Source organism: Martes martes (assembly GCF_963455335.1).
Source record: "Martes martes genome assembly, chromosome: 7".
Taxonomy (NCBI): Eukaryota; Metazoa; Chordata; class Mammalia; order Carnivora; family Mustelidae; genus Martes; species Martes martes.
In genome coordinates, this window is record NC_137894.1 from 35,296,947 (window position 1) to 35,317,990 (window position 21,044).

The 21,044-nt window shown below is 37.8% G+C and overlaps 2 protein-coding genes across 2 annotated transcripts in view; both read left to right on the forward strand.

Moving 5' to 3' along the window:
* LOC308346600 (thrombospondin type-1 domain-containing protein 4-like) overlaps window positions 1-3,615 on the forward strand; it is a gene marked incomplete at both ends in the record, with an annotated part of 61,802 nt that extends 58,187 nt beyond the window's left edge. The window contains one exon of the mRNA XM_080809667.1: window positions 3,547-3,615. Coding sequence (XP_080665793.1) covers window positions 3,547-3,615 — 69 coding nt within the window. The remainder of the gene's footprint in view (window positions 1-3,546) is intronic.
* A 2,213-nt stretch (window positions 3,616-5,828) lies between these two features.
* Window positions 5,829-21,044, forward strand: part of UNC13C (unc-13 homolog C) — a gene marked incomplete at both ends in the record, with an annotated part of 558,183 nt that continues 542,967 nt past the window's right edge. Inside the window, one exon of the mRNA XM_080807399.1 lies at window positions 5,829-8,820. Coding sequence (XP_080663525.1) covers window positions 5,829-8,820 — 2,992 coding nt within the window. The remainder of the gene's footprint in view (window positions 8,821-21,044) is intronic.

Here is a 21,044-nt window from a genome sequence, read left to right on the forward strand (position 1 = left end):
AAACTTTAATGTAGTAACCTATACAAAGCACTCAAGGCAAAGTATGACCTAAAATAAGCATTAAAAATGGAAAACATGCCCTAGGTATTATACGCAACTGAAAATTGTTGAGCACTAACTACATAAAAAACTAAAGATGTACTGTATGTTGTCTAATTGAACATGATAAAAAAAATGGAAAACGTGTAACAGAGCTATATGATGAGTAGAAGATAATTAAGGACTAAATATCATGGTCCAGGTTATAAAAATTATATGAAAAGGAGAAGATAACAGAATAATTAAAGAAACTTCAGTGGAAAAGATTAGTCTTGATTTATTCTTTAAATGATTGAGATCAGTATAGCTGGAAGGTATTCTAGGCAGGGTGAAGAGCAAGAATAAAAGAAACAATGAAAGAATAATTGCATCCATGGAACCAGAAAGCAGCCCAGTGTAGAGGGTATGCAATAGTATTTAGAAGGAGACTAAAAAGAAAAAAAAAATATGTAGGGAAATTTAGGTAGAAATCAGTTCTTGGCATGGTTTAGAATGGTGGGGAATATTATTTGAGTTTATTAAGGTATTAGAGTATTACTTGTTTAAAGTAAGGAAAATGTACATTATTACTATAGTGAATGAGTCAAGTTTTGGAGTTAGGATTCCCAGGCAATTACTTTAGCAAGTAAGAGACTTACCATCGTTAACCATGAACTGCAGATAATAACTTCACTAGGTTACCATGCAGACCATATGAGTTGATAAACACAAAAATACTTTGTAGATTCCAAAGCTCTTATAGCTGTATCGGTACTTGATATGATTATTTACTCCTAAAGTAGCAGCAGTGGGAGTGAGTAAAAAATGTAGATGGGCTATAGTTGGATAAAGAAATTCACATAATATCTACTTACCAAGAATAAAAATACACAGTTCCTTTAACCTTCATTCTTGGGGAAATGAGTCTTTCTGTTTACTTTTTAAAGAATAATTTATTAGCTTAGGATAAACCTCTTAATCACCTTCTGGTTTGATCATTTTTGTTAAAAGAATTTTGATACATAAATACCTAGTTCACCTACTTTAGTGCATTTGGTAAGAAACATAAAATTGTTTATTGATCTGACAATGCTTTAACTTAATTCTGGTAAGGATTTAGCAATAAGTTACTGTTTAAAGGTTCATTAGCTCTTTTAGCTCAGTAGGGCACCTAGCTTTATAGTCATATTAAATAGCTCTCTTACAAAATGAATTTAACATACCTGTGAAAGGTATTTTACTTCCCATTCAACCCTAGTATGCTTTTCAGAGCTAATAAACTTGCAGTCCGAATCTGGGATTGGAGTCAGGTTGTGTTTCTTGTTAATTACATGACCTAAGTCAAATTTCCTAAAAACTTGAAATTGCAGCTACATTATCTGGAAAATAATAATACATAGCTCACACAATTATGGGAATTAAATGAAATGAGGTAAATTTTAGAAAATTGTGGTGCTTGGCACATAGTAACAATGAAATACTATTACTAGCCTTGCTGTAAAAACATAGTCTAATATTTTAATTTCCCTCAAAGATCTTCTCAAACTCTTTAATCTTATCCCCAAACTTTATTACCCAAATTAGTGCATGGCTGTGTTAATAAAGGTAACACAACTAGGGGGGAAGTGTAAGATTTTGCATACAGGTAGTTGAGAATCATATGATGATATCCTGATTTCTCTCCATCTCCTTAACCCCCTTTCCGCATAAAGGGAACTTCTCAACCTAAGTTTCAAAATTTGTCACATTCTGTTACCATTTTGCCCATCCAGGCTTCTCTCTCTTTGGTCCCCGTCTTTCTTCAAGGTGGATACTTCTCCCTCTTGGGACGGGACATGGATGTTTATGATACATGCCTTTTGCTCTGACTGCATCTCATTCTCTGGATTTTTAAAGTCCAGCACAGCTATCTCAGGCTTCTTGGATCTCCATTGTTTATCTATTAACTCATGGACTTACTATTTTTCTATTCACTCATTTACATAGTCACTCATTTGTACAACAAACATCATGAATTTACTATGTAATTTGTGATATGGATATTTAAAGTTAAAAAGAACATGACCTTAGCTTTCCAAGAGTTCACAGTCCTATTTGAGAGATAGAGACATAGATAATGTATTTTACATAAATAATTACTGTCAGAGTTACCATAAAAAAGGTACATTGAAGGCATTGTGGGAGCCCACGGTAAGAAGTGCTGACTCTGGGGAGGTCAAACAGGTTGATGTTGGTCCCTGCTGGGTCTAGGATATATAGATATTCTAGAGATGTTCATGAGAGAGACATGTGGAGGTAAAGGAAAGGATGAGTTATTGGAGGCAGAAGGAAGAGCATGGAAAAAGGCACACTGGTGAGGCAACAATATGGTAATCAGGAACTGTTACACCTTAGTGTGGCTGGGACAGATGTGCTCATGGGAGTGACAGAGAGTGCATCTGCTAAAACTGGCAGAGTTTTAAGTAGGAGGACTTATAACTTTTATTAAGTTTAGAGAGGAGGATTTGAAAGAAGGGCCAGGTTAGAGTTGGGAAGACCACAGAGAGTACAATGATAATAGTTCAGATGAGAAATTGTGGGGTTCGGAACTAAGGCATTACTAGCAGGATGAGGTCACATACTCATATCAGTTTGGACCCAGGATGGATCATATGGAAGCTAGAATGACTCCTGGGTATATGTCCTGAGGAATTAGACAACTATAATAATAATTATCTATAATCATGAGATTAATAATTCACAAAAATGACTAGGTTGGATGGAGTTTAATTTGGGGCAACCAGATGAAGGTATTTAGTAAGTGGCTGAAGTGGAGGTCAATTCTTTTTTCTTTAAAATTAGTTTAAAATAAATATAAACCTGTGAAACCATCACCACAGTCCATGCCACAAACATATCCATCATCTCCAAAAGTTTCCACCCACCTTTTTTTAAATTACTATTTTGTGATATGAACGCTTAACATAAAATCGACCCTCATGGCAAACATTTTATGTATATAATACAACATTATTAACTCTTAGCACTATGCTATACCACTGATCTCTAGGCTTTATTCTTCTTATTTAACCAGAACTTCATACTGAGGCCAATTATTCAGTAAACATTTATTGAGAGCTTATCATGTATGCTGAGGCAAGTTATAGTTTTTATCCTTAAAGAGGACATCATGAATGGAGAAAGAAAGAAGACTGTAACACAGAAAAGTTCTAATTGCCTGTGAACTGGGTTATAGGAGAGTGTGGCAAAGAGAGGAAAGCTCAATGTGGGTGGCTGGTGAAGTGTTCACAGGACAAATGATTCTGGAGTTTAAATACAATTTTTATAGACAGGATGGGCGAGATACAAATGATATTCTAGGTAGGGAACAGAAAAGTTACTGAGGCGTGAAGGAGCATAGAGCCCTTAGCGAATAACAAGTCACTCTGTGTGGCTGGAATGTAGAGCAAGTGAGTTTGTAGGTACAACAGTGCACACACGCCCTTGGTTTGTTTGTTTCTTTTTTCTTTTTTCTTTTTTTTTTTTTAGGCAGGACTTCAATTCAGTTTGAACTTTCCTGCTCAAAATTTTGCCAATAATTATTGCCTAGGACAATAGTTCTGAGCAAATAATGCAGGTCAGGAAATGCATAGTAATTTCATGAAACATCAGAGGCATTGACAAAATTGTTGCTCTAATTCAAACAAGAAGTACTTTTTAAAAAAGATTTTATTTATTATTTATTTGACAGACAGAGATCACAAGTAGGCAGAGAGGCAGGCAGAGAGAGAGGAAGGGAAGCAGGCTCCCTGCTGAGCAGAGAGCCCGATGTGGGGCTCTATCCCAGGACCCTGAGATCATGACCTGAGCCGAAGGCAGAGGCTTTAAGCCACTGAGCCACCAAGGTGCCCCAAGCAAGAAGTATTTGTTTTGAGGTTTGATAGACTCAGAATCTTGGGTTGAGTGATTAGTAGAATATGGTGTGAAAGTTGGTTTTAAAATAATTTCCTTTCCTTCCTCTCACTTAAATTTCCAAAGTCTTCTCTCCACAAGGAAAGGTTGTCTAGGGGTACAATAAGTATTTTTAAAATTTAATTCAAGAGTCAATTTCTTGACATTTATATTAGTAGAAAACAGGTCCTGGCTTGTAATTATGAATGAATATCAAATTGTCTTAGACAAGAGGAATTAGACTCTTTAACAGTTTATGAAACCCCAAAGACAAGGGCTTCTTTAGAATTGGTCTCTTTCTCTCCTCCATCTTTATGCTTCCCTTTCTCACTTACGTTGCTCTGTTTCTTGTGAAACTTGGCTCCTGGCCAGAGCATGTTTTCCCCTGAGTCCCTGAAGAATGCAAGTGAAGTAAACATGGCAGATTTCCAAGCAGAGGGAGCTTATAAAGAGTCAGCCAGCTCCTAAAACCATATGCAGTTTATGATGTATTCTTTAAAGAATTACGTCAATTATTTACCTACCCAAATAAGTAGTTCAACGTTAGCAAAGACTTTTGGCTGCTACCATTACTCTGTGGTATCTTTCAACTGTAAAGTAGTTAAGTTTAGTCCCACCAAATTTTATTTGAATTCTACCACATACAAGGCGTGGTGCTGGTGAGCCAGGAAATTGAATGTAAACTTTGTTCTCTTCCTTCTCCCTTTGCTTCTTCTTCTACTTCATGTAATTCAAGAAACTAATCATCATAAAGATTAGTTGCTGGTGTGGTCACATGCATTATAAAATACCGAATCACTGGATGAATTATATATGCCCGGTTTGGTTATCCGTGGGCACATCTAATTTGTGGCACAATTTCCTTTTGTAATTTGGTACTCGATCTCCAGTCATAGTTCTAGCCTAGGGATGGGTTCCCCTTATCTGCCATAAGGCTGTGCCAGTTGATTGGGATGGCTCAACTCTTCCAAGTCATGTCCTCTCAAAATTTGGATATATTATCTATGTTTTCAAATATATTTCCTCTTGGTATTTATTTCATCAGATAAAATATTTCTCACTTGGGTTACTTTATTATTTAAGAAATTCCCAGTCATTGAATACCTAGAAAAAGAAAATGTTATTTGAATAAGAAAAGGTCTTACATACATAAATAATATTAATTTGATGAATTTTGAATGTCTAGGATAGGGAGAACATTAAATTTTGAATGCTTATGCTTATGTTTGTATAAGTAAATGTACTTTTAAGAAAGGAAATAAGGTGGAAATGATAATGTCATGTAGTCAATATAGCTTTTTGAATTTGCTTATTTTCTTACATAGCCTTTCCTAAATAACCATTGTTACCTTTTATTACTATGTCAGTTCATTTATTCAGTTCAGTTGTGTCCACCCATAAGTGATTTAGGAAGAAAAATATAACTTAAACATAGTTATTGGTAAGGATTTGCTTTACAATTATTTTAAAAGTAAACGCGTACTGAAATTCAGATATGCCCCTGCCTCCTGACCCCGGCAATTTTTCACACACTGTGTATCTTGAATACTTCTGAAAAATGTTAGAAATGGGATAAATCTAGAATTGAATTCTGATATTCATTTTAACCTTCCTTTCTTTTAGACACTCTATGAAGTTATGTGGAAATGAGAGAGAGTCATGAAACCCTTTCGCCCGGAGAGAATGTCTTTCATAAATGGAGCTTTGCTTCTGGTTTTCACGGGACTGTGACACGGCAGCGGAGCCATGGCTGCCCTGCCTGCTATTTTCAATAATTCACAGAAGATCTGAACAGAGATGCTTGCCTTGAATTTACAGATTTTCATCCCGATACCTTGTTTACTTCTTTGGGGCAGAAAAGCTTGCACTAATTGCTCTCCATGGTGGCTAATCTTTTCAAGAGCCTGATTTTACCTTACATACATAAGCTTTGCAAAGGAATGTTTACAAAGAAATTGGGAAATACAACCAAAAAAAAAGAGAATCATCAGCAGAAAAAGGATCAAGACTTTCCTACTGCTGGCCAGACCAAAACCCCCAAATTTTCCAATACCTTAAAAAGCACTGTAAAGAAGATTGCAAAGTGTTCATCTACTCGCAATTTATCCACCGAAGAGGAGGGGGTTAATAAAGAGTTTTCCCTCTCGCCAACATTCAGTTACCGAGTAGCTATTGCCAATGGCCTCCAAAAGAATATTAATGTAACCAACAGTGATAATGAGGATCGGCTTCAAGAGTTATCTTCCATCGAGAGTTCCTATTCGGAATCACTCAATGAACTAAGGAGTAGTACAGAAAACCAGGCGCAATCAACACACACAATGCCAGTTAGACGCAATAGAAAGAGTTCAAGCAGCCTGGCCCCCTCTGAGGGCAGTTCCGATGGAGAACGCACTCTACATAGCTTGAAACTAGGAGCATTACGCAAACTGAGAAAATGGAAAAAGAGTCAGGAGTGTGTCTCGTCAGATTCAGAGTTGAGCACAATGAAGAAAACCTGGGGAATAAGAAGTAAATCTTTGGACAGAACTGCAAGAAACCCAAAGACAAATCCCCTGGAACCAGGTTTCAGTTCCTCTGGGTGCATTAGCCAAACACACGATGTCATGGAAATGATCTTTAAGGAACTTCAGGGTATAAGTCAGATTGAAACAGAACTTTCTGAACTACGAGGGCATGTCAATGCTCTCAAGCATTCCATCGATGAGATCTCCAGCAGTGTGGAGGTTGTACAAAGTGAAATTGAACAGCTACGTACAGGGTTTGTCCAGTCTCGAAGGGAAACCAGAGACATCCATGATTATATTAAACATTTAGGTCATATGGGTAGCAAGGCAAGCCTGAGATTTCTAAATGTGCCTGAAGAAAGATTCGAATATGTTGAAAGTGTGGTATATCAAATTCTAATAGATAAAATGGGTTTCTCAGATGCACCAAATGCTATTAAAATTGAATTTGCTCAAAGGATAGGGCACCAGAGGGACTGCCCAAATGCAAAGCCTCGACCCATACTTGTGTACTTTGAAACCCCTCAGCAAAGGGATTCCGTCTTAAAAAAATCCTACAAACTCAAAGGAACAGGAATCGGAATCTCAACAGATATTCTTACTCATGATATAAGAGAAAGAAAAGAGAGAGGGATACCGTCCTCCCAGACATATGAGAGCATGGATATAAAGCTGTCTACTCCGGAGCCCAAAAGCAAGAAGAACAATTGGCAGTCACCTGATGACAGTGATGGAGAGCTGGAACCTGACCTCAATAGAAACAGTTACGCTGTGCTTTCCAAGTCAGAGTTTCCAACAAAAGAAAGTACTTCCAAGTCAAGTTCAAAATCACACAATGCTAGAGCCAAGAATAAAACTGCGAGTAGCAGCAGAATTTCAAATAAATCTGATTATGATAAAATTTCCTCACAATTGCCAGAATCAGATAATTTGGAAAAACAAACTGCAACCCGTTATGCAGATGCTACACCCCTCTGGCATTCACAGAGTGATTTTTTCACTGCTAAACTTAGTCGTTCTGAATCCGATTTTTCCAAACTGTGTCAGTCTTACTCAGAGGATTTTTCAGAAAACCAGTTTTTTACTAGAGCTAATGGAAACTCCCTCCTGTCATCTTCAGACCGGGAACTTTGGCAGAGGAAACAGGAGGGCACACCCACCTTGTATGACAGTCTGCAGGATCAACATTTGAATGGGGCCATGGAAGGTGTCCAAGGGCAGAGTGAAATTGGGAACACAGAAACTGTGGATAGTGGAATGAGTAATGGCATGGTGTGTGCCTCTGGAGACCAAAGTCATTACAGTGATTCTCAGTTCTCTTTGCAGGAGGATCTTTCTCCTTGGAAGGAATGGAATCAAGCAGAGCAAGGAGCTGACTTAGGTTTGGATTCATCCACCCAGGAAGCTCTTGACTATGACACAAACAGTCTATCTGATCAACAGCTAGACATTTATAATAAAGACCTAGAAGACTTGGGAAAGTGCCACAGTGATGTTCAGGATGACTCTGAGAGCTATGATTTCACCCAAGATGACAACTCATCTCCGTGCCCTGGGTTGGATAATGAGCCACGGGGCCAATGGGTTGGCCAGTATGATTCTTATCAGGAAGCTAATTCTAATGAGCTGTACCAAAATCAAAACCAATTGCCCATGATGTATGGAAGTCAAAGTGAATTGCAAAGTGATGACTCAGAGGATGCCCCACCCAAATCGTGGCATAGTCGATTAAGCATTGACCTTTCTGATAAGGCTTTCAGCTTTCCAAAATTTGGATCTACATTACAGAGGGCTAAATCAGCCTTGGAGGTGGTATGGAACAAAAGCACCCAGAGTCTCAGTGGGTATGAAGACAGTGGCTCTTCCTTAATGGGGAGATTTCGGACATTATCCCAATCAACTGCAAATGAATCAAGTACCACCCTTGACTCTGATGTCTACACAGAGCCTTTTTACTACAAAGCAGAGGATGAGGAGGACTATAGTGAACCAGTTGCTGATAACGAGACAGATTATGTTGAAGTGATGGAACAAGTCCTTGCTAAGCTAGAAAATAGGACTAGTATGACTGAAACAGATGAGCAAATGCAGGTATATGATCACCCTTCATATGAAACACCCTATGAAACTCCACAAGATGAGGGTTATGATGGGCAAGGAGATGATGTGGTTAGTGAAGGGGGATTGGAACCCTTAAATGAAACATCAGCTGAAATGGAAATAAAAGAAGATGAAAACCAAAACATCCCTGAACAGCCAGTGGAAATCACAAAGCCAAAGAGAATCCGCCCCTCTTTCAAAGAAGCAGCTTTGAAAGCTTATAAGAAGCAAATGGCAGAACTGGAAGAGAAGATCCTGGCTGGAGGTACTCATGTTTATGTGCTACATTTTGAGCTAGTTGTATTTTAACATTGGGTGGTCGGTGCTTCTTTAGAGTATGTTTGTGTTTACTCTTTGGAAAAGAATGTATTTGCAAGAAATTTGCATGTTTATTTTGAAAAGGGTATTATTTTACTCTGCTCCCCCAACAGGCTGGGCTTGATGATTTGAAATCAAAGTGTTCTCAAGTAGGTCATACTAAAATGAGCCTTACTGTCTGTGGATCAAGATTTCTCTGTTAACATTGGTACAAACCCCATTTCATATTAACTAACTTTGTGGCATCAGTCATGAAAAAGAGCGTGAGGTAAAATCAAAGACCAGCCTGGGATTATTCTTTGGTTCTATTAGGTTTATAGGGATGAGGAGAATGATGTAGTTAATCTTAAAGAATTAGGAAAGTTGGACCTCCAGGATAATCACTCCCTTTTCCATCAAATCTATAGTTTGGGGTCTGCCCGTAGGAAGAGGTGGGTTTGCACAGCCAACCCTAACCAGCCCCATGTAGGACTGCTGCCTCCCTCACTGTTTATTGATGCAGTTGAGGAAGTACAATAGAGCCAAAACCCTAGGCCAGGCCTGAATGATCATGAGTCACTCTTTGAGTAGGAGTCAATATTGAGTAGAGTCAAGTTCCCCTTTAAGGAGTGGATTGGAAATCTCTCCACACTTAAGGAAATGAAAGAGTACCTTATTTAACAATTTTACTTGATTTTCTGGGGAAACAATTTTGGATGACACACATGTGAAAATTAGCCACTTAGAAATAAGAACTTTTTTCTTTTTTTTTTTACTTTTTATTTTCATTTAAACTTCACCCACACTTACCCCAATCCCTTACCATTTATTTTATTTGCATGCTTATCACTTTATATCTCTGGGATAGTTTGATTATCTCAGTTGTAATGAATTATGTTTTAAAATTTTCATTATTTATGGTATTATAATCTTTAACTGAAGTATTTACATAATATTTCATAAAGGTATATATTTATGTGATTAACTGGTACTTGCCATTATGAGGTAATATAACAATTTCTGCTGCTAGTAGCTGATTATAGCATCCTTGTCTTGAACAAAATTGTGATCAGACACTCCTCCAAACTGGTCATTTTCTCATTGATATGGGTGGATTCTTGAATAATCAGAAAATTTTATTGTTAAACTGTTTTAGGCCCTAAGGTAATTGAAATAACAATTAAGATTATCTGCTCTAAACAAATATGTTTATATAAAACAACACACCCTATTAATTTAAGTACAACCTAAGTCAAAGGGATCTTGGGTACATTGGCTGTGACTTTGTTGTTGTTTTTAGGAGGTAATTCTCAACTATATTTAAAACCACTGTGAAAGTAGGGAATAGTCAAAATTTTGTGCAAATAACAATTCATATTGGAATAACAACTCTATTATTTAAGAGTGATATATAATAGTTAGATATCCTTATGACTGAAACTCAGTTAATAGTTTCTTGGGATAAAGGCCAGCAGTTTGCCATTGTATTTTATTTGCTGTGGGTTCAGAGAAGTCTACTCAAGAGCGTATTAAGACTAACCGGTATGTGTTGTGTGCATGTGTGTCATGTTGTGATATAATTGATGTTTTAATGCCAAGTGGTTAAAATATTTGAACTATTAGGCAGTATTATAAATATTACAAAACCATATGTTTCAGAAAAAAAAATGAATCTTCATTAACTTTGAAAAATTCCAAATTAGCAAGCATCTACACAATAGATTGCTATGGGTATTGCCCCTTCAAGTAGTTAACAACCTTAATCATCCAGGTGCACTTAACCTTAGAGAACAGAAATTCACGCAGCTGGCTATACATCACCCATTTAAGAATCCTCAAATAGGTAAGACAACGTTGAACCGTATAGCTGACTCACTAGCCCTGGCTACTGAGGACCTAGACCCTCCTCCACCATCTTGGAGCTTGGCTTGTTATCCTTGAGCCAGCTTTGAATGGAATCTGTTGGGGATCATCTGTCCTAGAGGAAATCAGACACACATCCTTAAGATGCTCTTTGGTCGCTTGAAAGGCACCAGATTGACTACCCAGGAGGCTGCAGTAGCCTAGATTTTAAAGGCCATCTTTTCTCCCTTTGGCAGGAGCCAGGCAGTTCTCTCCCTCCTGTGCCACCAATATGCCTCAGGAGAAAGGGCAGCCAAAGAAGGGCATTTTTCAGGCCCCTTCACTGCTTCGAGCATCCCAATGAGGTGCCAATCGTCATGATGGATTTTGTGCCCAAGGCCATCTGCTTACTGGGCTTTGGGCAGTTGCCAACATATTTTTCTCTCCATGACTACCTAGTCATCATTGGGTAGCAGTGCTGTCTTTTCTCCATTACTAATCTGGCAAGATTAGATTGTAGAGCTCTTGCTGTGAAACTCCATGGGATACTGTTTCCCTGATAGAGCTTTATGGAATTATAAGCTCATAAATGTGAATTATTTCCACTTTGTCTACAGGGTCCTGGTGAAGAGGAATTCTAATGACCCCAGTATTTATACATATGGATATTTGGTCATATTGTTTTTGAGGGCCTTCACCTTGAATAGCATGCCAGTGGGAAAGAGATTTTGGACCGTGTGTAGCCAGAAACTCCATGAGGTCCTCTTCTTCCCTTGTTGCTGAACCCTGCTGAGTGGTGCCTTTTGTGTAGCTGGCCTAAACCCTATACCATGATAGTGACTCGGATCTCCCACCTCCGGCCCGGGATCACCTGTCAAGTGGAATTAACTATTGTCTCTTCTGAATTCCCAGATACTTGCCTCTTATGGTACTGGCTTCCGCCTTACATAATGACAGTTTGTGCACAATTCTCATTTGCTCTTCTAAAGTAATCTAGAGATGAGAGGTTTGTCTTCTTTTTTTGTTTTTCATTTGCACTGTGCCTAGATCAGTGCTTTATACAGAGTTGGCACCGAGTTAATACGTGTTGGATTAAAGCCTGAATCAAGTCAAACAGAATATTAATAAAAAAAAAAACACACAACAAGCTTCAAAGTCACATCAAAATCTTAAGTGTGGCCTTAATTGCTAAGATTATGACTTTATTTTTCGAGAATTCAGAAGTATGATTAGAAATGGAAGATTATCATTATTAAATAGTAAATTTTTAAATTTGAGTATACTTGACATACAATCTTACATTAGTTTCAGTGTACAACGTAATGATTTGACAACTTCTACATTATGCTGTGCTCCCCACAAGTGTCGCTATCATCTGTCACCATGCCGTGCTCTTACCGTACCATTGACTTTGTTCCCTATGCTGTGCCTTTTATCTCCATGACGTATTCATTCCATAACTGGAAGCTGATAACTCCCCCACTCCCCTTCACCGATTTTGTCTATTCTTCCGTCCCTCTCCTCTCTGGTGAACACCGGTTTGTTTTCTGTGTTTGTAAGTCTGGTTCTGCTTTTTGTTTGTTCATGTATTTATTGACTGATTTGTTAGAGTCTCCTTATGAGTGGAATCCTGTGGTATTTGTCTTTCTCAGTCTGACTTATTTCACTTAGTATAATACCCTCTGGGTCTACCTTCATTGTCACAAATGGCAAGATCTCATCCTTTTTTTTTTTTTTATAGCTGCATAATATCTGCGTGTGCATGCACCAACACACACCCCACATCTCCCTTGCCCATTCGATGGGTCCAATCGATGGACCCTTAGATTGCTGCCATTTATGGACGATTATAAATAATGCTATAATAAACAGAAGGGTGCATTTATCTTTTTGAACTAATAAGAGCCCATTATTGAATACTACTATGTACCAGATATTTTCCAGGAAGTTTCTCTGTTTTTATTTTTACTTCTTACAATACCACTATGAATTTGATTCCATGGTTATTCCATTTTACAGGTGAGGAAACTGAGGTGCTGAAAATGTGCATGACTTACTCGATGTCTTACAGATAGTAAGGGGTGGATCTAGAGTTAAATAGATGGTTATTTTAGTTATTTAGAGAGCCATATCCTTACTTCAGAGATTGTTTATTCACGTTTTAAGGTGGAAAAACATGCTGGGAAAGGGACAGCACTAGCCGCAGGCTTATTGCGATGAAGGGATTTTCTTTAAAAAACAGTAATAGTATGAAAGGCACTGGGGTTTTGATATAAAATAGTTCATTCACAGTTTTTCTGCCTCAAATCCCTGGTACATCTTATAAATCAAGACTTGTAGAGCCCAAAAAATACAGTACAATAGCAGCTCAAAGGATGATGTATTTGACGTCTGAGTATACTTGACCTGGAATTAGAGTCTCACATGAGTTTGAAGTAAATTTTCTTTAGCAGAACAAAAATCTTGTTTTGTTTTGAAATGCCATTCCCAAGCTGTCTGTAGATTCTGAAAGAGACTGTGACACCTGTAATTAACATAACTGATGATATTTTTACCATGGTGTGCCTTTTGTTTTCTAGTAGTTGTAGAAATATTGTAGAAATATGTAGACATAAGTAGTTGTGGAAATATTTTGGCTCCAACAAAGATATGGAATTGGATGTAGAATGTTTCCCTAAAGTTCGGACTTCATTATATTAGACCAGTGGTTCCTAATCTAGCTGATTGTTAGAATCATCTGGAGAGCTTTTGTAGTACTTGTTCCCAACAAGAGTTGTTGTAAAATTAATTATATATATTAGGATTAATTAATATATAGTATGTGTATATGTATATGTATATGTATACATTTAAGGGTCCTGTCACTCAATGTTTTGATTTTGTGGTTCTGTATTAGGGCCCATGGATCTTTATCCAAAACTGTATGTGTTATTGATGAATTATATGTGCCCTTGTAAATAACACATACATACACACAAAAGCCAGAAAATTCCAAAGTAAAAAGTAAAATTAACAGCTTCTATTCTTCAGAGAAAGGTAATTTGTTTCTGGCGCTCTATAAGCACACATACACTTCTTTTCTTTTTGAATTTAACATAAATAGTATTGCATTTCATATATTCATGTTGTTCTGCACCTTGCTTTTCTCACATAATATGTATTTGAAAGATCTTATTATGTGATCACCTGCTATATTATTTTTAGTGACACAGAGATTTCCTTTATAGTTATTCCATAATTTATTGACTCAGTGCCGTACCATGAACAGTGAAGTTTCTTACAAACTCAAAAACAATGAGACTTATTAGCTGCCTTTGTGCTAATGAGATAATAGGTATAAATTCCTTGATGTGAAAATTACTCAGTTAATGGATGTCCTCCAGCTTTGGAGAGTTAGGATCTCAGGAAGTCTACATCAATTCATAGCACCTATCATAACTGTAAATTTATATTTATGTATGTAATTATTTGGTTATTGTAGATCTCTGCTACTAGACTAGCTGGTAGGGTCAATGAGTGAATTTTTCTTTCTGTTACTATTTTGATGCTAGAGCCTAGGCCAGTGGCATAGGGTAAATATTCAGTAAGTTCTTTTTTTTTTTTAGATTTTATTTATTTATTTGACAGAGAGAGATTACAAGTGGACAGCGAGGCAGGCAGAGAGAGAGAGAGAGGAGGAAGCAGGCTCCCTGCAGAGCAGAGAGCCCAATGTGGGACTCGATCCCAGGACCCTGAGATCATGACCTGAGCCGAAGGCAGAGGCTTAACCCACTGAGCCACCCAGGCGCCCCTCAATAAGTTTTTGTTGACTAGATAAATATATGCTCGACTACTTGCTATGTTGCTGGACTACCTCGTTCCACATATGGTGGAGAACTCATAAAATTAAAATACATTTTGGTTGTTTTTCTTTCAATCAAAAGGACATTTCAAAACTATACATATTTCTGCATAATACAATAAGCAAAACATGATTGAGAATGAGAGCATGACTTTTCCTCCTTTGGCTCAATCACATTTGTGAGAAGGCTAGCTATTCTCTCCATGATGGTGTAACCTGTACGTCTACAAAACCTTAGTTGAATTTATTTAAATTCCAGGATTAATGTTTAAAATGAATAAATATTTCAACTTAGTTTTGGGGTTTTGCTGGCCCAATTCTATCAAGAGGTGCCTCTCAAACTTTAGGGTCCAGGTCAGGAGGGATGTGGTCTGCCTTTTTTCATATGCGCCATGGGTGTTTCTGATGCCGGTGATCACCAGAACACATTTAAAGAGTGCTACTCAATACTGTGTAGCAAATATTTCACCTGCCTGTCTAGAGTTGTTTTTAGCTTTTCTTTTCAAATTAGAAGAGATAGAATCATTGTAAAGAAACACAGGAATAATGTTCACACTTAAAAACAAGTACAGAATGACTTCCTAGTTCTCCAGAATGGAAGGTTATTACGTTTATGCAAAGATTTTGGTAATATCTGTACATTAAAGCATAGAAAGTAATAGATGTATTCCTTGAAAGGTGTGTGTAAACTGAAAATTTTAGAAATTATCTATTTCAAAAATTCTAGGAGATTTTGCTGTAGAAACCATTCAATTCATATTTTGTCTACAAATAAATTCCCACCATTATACATATCCCACATTTTATCTCTTTTTGCAAACTTGAGGTTTGATTCATTATTATTGTTAGCAGTAGTAGTAGTAGTAGTAGTAGTAATAGTAGTAGTACATCTTTACTGAAAGTAAGTGTAACGATACTGGTTGTAGTAGAAGACAAGCCATTTGTCAGTGTTCCATTAAAGTGCAATGCATAGCAATAAACTTTTTGTTTTTAATGCTTTAGAATTACCTTGTAATATAAAGTGTTTGTTTCAGTTTTTGAAATAAACTATGATCTAGAAAGGAGACCTGTGAAGAATGAAGTGGCCAAGGGCCCCTACAGGCAGTAGAAACAGCTGGCATCTCTACTTCTTGCTCGACATAAAACCCCAATGCACAGGGAGTAATTCTTCTCTATCCTTCTAGGATACAAGATTGGAACTCAAAGACCGTTTGAGAAGAGAGACAAATTATAATGGTGGTGTATATAAGGAGATTAGTTCCCAGTGGAGCCAAAAGTTTTCTTCTCTTTCTTTTCCTGGGTGGCTGGCTTTCTTTCTTTCTTTCTTTCTTTCTTTCTTTCTTTTCTCTTTGGTTTTATTTTTATTTTTTAAAGTGAAACCAAAGGTTTCAAAGTATATTCTGGTGTGAGACAGAGCAAAGAGAAAGAGTAGAAAACCAATACATATTTAATGCCTTCCTAACAGATTCAGTTCTAGAAATTTTAAGGACATACTTAATTCTCACTATAATCTTGGGAAGTTATCACAGATATTCATACACACACACACACACACATAATCTCCACACTTTAAATATGAGATGACTGAGACTAAGGCTCAGAGAAGCAAAAGCAGGTCCAGGTCATACAGCTGCTGATGGAATCTGATATACGTCTGACAGAATCCAAAGTATGATGCTATTTCTGTGACATCCCATTGCAAGTTGTGGGTAAGTCTTATCATGAAAGGGTTTGGCCCATGTGCTTCAAGGTCAGCCAGTATTGTGTTAATTGCTGTAGTAGTAATCTCTGTTAACACAAAATGAGTAATAATGATTTGGGCTAAGAGGTAGTATCACATTTTTAGGCAGTTTAGAAATTTGGAAGGGTGACATTTGTCACATTAGAAGACTTTGTTAGGAGTAAAGAGGTGCTAATAACAGTAGTTTTTGAGGCTTGAAACCATTCTATAGAAGGCAGGGAAGAAATTCACAAGGATACATAAATGCCATCTATTAACAGTAACAATAAAAATGTAGAGTTCAAAGACTTTATCTATTTATAATTATTAATGGCTCCCAAACTATGTACCTGGAACACTTATCTTTGTAGAAAAGTTAAAAACAGAACCCATTTTTCAAGAAAATATGAACTGATAATGAAATATGGTGATTTCAAGATAGTATTAGGAGACTGCAGTGCAAATTTCCGAATTCCAGAGTTTTAAGAGTGTTATATCAAAATCTCACATAAATAGGTTTTTCTGTGTTTCTGCTAACGTCATTGTTCATATTCTTCCTGCAAGTTCAAAAAGAAAGATATTCTATAGAAATTGTGACTCATTTGTGAACTTTCTGCGTGGAATGAGATAAACTCTGAACCTGATGTAAGATATGGTAAAGTATAGCTTAATCAGTTGTTACTGATTAGATTAAAATGGGAGATGCTAGGACCTGGACTAGATGTACCCATTGCGGTAATTCAGGATCTGAAGCTCAGGAGCGAGGGAGGGGAGGATGTCTGAAGTGGCAGAGAAAATCTGCCACCTGGATGCCACCTGGAAATAATATTTTGGATAATGGGTGATTTCTAAACAATCGGCTAGTCTACCTCTGGATGTCAGTTGAGGAGGTGGAGAGCTGCTGGGAGCAGAGAGGATTGACAACTGAGGTGAGCAGGAAGCTGTTTTTTGCTGATAGGACCTTGGTTACTTGGTGAGGGACTAGGGAATAGGGAAGGCTCTAAACATCCCAGAATGTTCCCCCAGAGGGAGTGGGAGTGGTATACTAGACAAGTTATCAGGAAGTGACCTAGTTACCTGTGCTAGGGTCCAAGATCAGGACTGAGTCCCTAAAACAGGTTTAAAAAAAAAAAAAAAATCCTGGTTGTTCTGCTGGCGTCCAAAGCCAGCAGGCAGAAGGGCTTGAGACTGAGTCCCAGGTTGCTGGGATATCCTGACCCAAATAGAACTATTTCTCATGGTTAAACTATTAGCTTGGATTACCTCCTTAGACTACAAGACCATCTAGAACTAAGTGCATTAATGGACTTTTTTTTTTTTAAGATTTTATTTATTTATTTAACAGACAGAGATCACAAGTAGGCACAGAGAGAGAGAGAGAGAGAGGAAGGGAAGCAGGCTTCCCGCTGAGCAGAGAGCCTAATGTGGAGCTCGATCCCAGGACCCTGGAATCATGACCTGAGCTGAAGGCAGAGGCTTTAACCCACTGAGCCACCCAAGTGCCCCTGGGCTTTTTTTTTTTTTTTTAATGTCTTATTTCAACTTATAGTATGCCGCTACTTCTCCTTTTAAAGAAAAGCATGTTATAGAATCTTGTCAACTACTTCATTCATCAAACTTGGTTCATGCTGGCTCTTAGCTAATCCCCAAAATAAAAGAAGTCTTCAGAAGATAAAGTGCTTACCATTCAGCAAGTTCGAACAACTGTGCTATGACTCTGTAGGCAATCCCAAAGGGTCCTAAATTATATTGAGCAACATCATTTTATTTAGAATAAATGTATCGCTCCCTACTCCTTTCTTTTTTTTTATTAAAGATTTTATTTTATTTATTTGACAGAGAGAGAGATAGAATCACAAGTAGGCAGAGCAGCAGGCAGAGAGAGAGGGAGAAGCAGGCTCCCCGCTGAGCAGAGAGCCCGATGTGGGGCTCGATCCCAGGACCCTGAGATCATGACCTGAGCTGAAGGCAGAGGCTTAACCCACTGAGCCACCCAGGTGCCCCCCTACTCCTTTCAACTATCCTCACTGTCCTAACTTATCCCTCTCTTTTTCCCCAGTTCAAGAATAGTTACTACTTTAAAAAGGAGATTGCTTATTTTGAAGTATGAAATTTGATGTTTGTGTGGGCATATGTTTAAAATGTAGTATTGACACACACAAGCACATACATATTTTCTTAAGAGCCCTATAAGGTACGTAGCTTGATAATAGATAACATTTATTGAGTCCTTTGTTGTGTGCCAGACACAATTCTAAGTATTTTACACTGTAGCCATACAATCTTCAAAATAACCCTATTACCTGGGTGCTGTTATCTCCATTTTATAAATGAGAAGCAGAAACAGGGTGACTTAATTAAGGGGAGGAAAAAAAAATTAAGTGGCAGAACCAGGATGTAGAATTAGGTGTTTTTCTTCCAGATTCTATGTGCTTACCTACTGCCAGCCTAGTTTAGGATTTTGGAAATTAAATGTTGATATTCAACTGTATATGATGGAGACCTGAGGTGGCAAAATGTTGATTTACCTGACAGCACTGAACTGTCAGCAGACCTATAATTACAAACAGTTCTCTGAAATCATAGGCTAGCATTCAAGCTATCCGATCATTCTCCTATTTCACATAATATTATTATAGGCAACATGATTATCCAGGTGTCATTTCTGTGTAACTTGTGATACAAGAAATTGTTGACTGCATGTAACAGTGGCGACAATAAATGGCAGATTGAATATGATCTTTTTTCTCAGAGATGTAGGTTAAGCTTCCTCTTTTTTTAATGCCTTTTTTGAAGCTTAGTGATGTCTTGTGGAAAGCCCATGGTTTTAGTCATCTCTTTCTATTCTTTAGTGATTATAGTGAAAGATACACACCCTCTCATGGACAGCCACACACACAGAGAATATGAATTCACTGAATGCTTGACATGGTATTTACTTTCTGAGGGAAACCAGTAGGATATTCCCAAGTTGGTCAACATTCCTTTTGCATTTTCTAAACACATAAGGAAATTTTAATATTTTTAAAAGTTAACTATCACATATATTTAGCCTTTATAAAACATCAATGAGATAGACTATGGCCAACCTCAAGTCTCTTACCTCAAGTAATTAGCAGTAGTTATATAGATGGTAAAACCAGCAAGTGATGGGACCAGGTATCAACCCAGGACTTCTGTATCCTCTTCTGGTACTCTGCGCAACAACACAATCTTAGCTACTTGCACACATTTGTGCTTCTTTCTCCTGGACATAGAGCATCTAGTCTGTAAAAACTTCTGGGGCTATGTCAAGGTATTTCTCCACTGGTTCCTAAAGTTAGTTGTTCTCAGATTTTAGAATGCATAGAAATCACCAGGAAGTGCTTAGTTAAAAATGTAAGTTATTTGGTCTAATCTCCAGTTGGTTCCAATGCAGGATGATCCATGAATCACATTAAGAAATTCTTAATGGCTAATAGTTAATAGATCCTAAATGCTCTTCTGCTTTCATTCTTTCTTGAGTGATTTCATTTGCTCCTTTGGCTTGAGTTCCCATCTGTGTGCTGATGGTTTTTTTTGTTTTTTGTTTTTTTTTTAAGATTTTATTTATTTATTTGACACAGAGAGACACATCACAGGTAGGTAGAGAGGCAGGCAGAGAGAGAGGGGCAAACAGGCTCCCTGCTGAGCAGATAACCCAATGGGGGACTTGATCCCAGGACCCTGAGATTGTGACCTGAGCCAAAGGCAGAGGCTTAACCCACTGAGCCACCCAGGCGCCCCTGTGCTGATGGTTCTAAATCAGTGTGTGTGGACCAACTCTCCCAGCCTATATACATTTATATGCATTTATTCTTTCTATCATTAATTCACCCACTAGTGAACTCATTCTTCAGCAAATATTGAATTTCCTGGCTGGGCACTGGGATAAAGTGGTGACAAATCTTATCTGGTCTTTGTTAAGTGGGTGAGATGAATTTAAATTAGAAAAATTACACAAATATATCATTTTGTTAAGAGAGCATATTCTAGTTTGAAAGGTAGAGAAGACTTCCTATAGTAAATGATATTTGATCTGAGATCCGAAGACTAAAAATGCTGAACTAAGCTAAGAGGAAGGAAAAAGAGCATTCCAGGCAGGGGAAATCGCATGGGTCCTAAGGCCAAAAATGGCTTGACATATTTGAGGAACCTAAAGAAAGCCAGGTGTAACTGACATACCTCAAGCAAGGCAGACAGTGGTGTGACACAAATCTAGTATAGTAATCAGGGCCAGATTTTTTCTGAGTCTTGTGCATCACTCGGGGATTTTTTTTTCTCTTAGTAACCGTGGAAATTCATGAAAAGGATTACTATAATGAGTTGTAGGACTTCCATCAAAGAGTGTATCTCTCAAGCCTCATGCCTAGCACTGAACTCTTTTCTTTCTCTGTCTCCTAATCCTGCTTCTCCTCCTGGATTTTCTGTCTCATGATACCATGGTCCTCTTGTTTGCTCATGGCGCCTTCCTTGTCACACTGTAGTAGACATTTGTTCCTTTTTCCGGGCACCCATAATCTGAATTCCTTTCTTAATGGTGTTCCTGGGTGTGTGAGCCCTTGGTCGGTAAAGAGTACCCTGTATCTTAATGCAGAAGCTGAAGGGAGCTGGAACTTTCTTCTCCCCATGCCTGGCACCCTTGGCTTGAGCACATGACTCAGAACTGGCTGATGGGAAGCTTCTGCCAAGTACTTTGAATTTGAATCCATCATTTCACAAGCCCTGATATTTTTGCCACACAATTATTTCTCAAATACAGTTCTTTTGG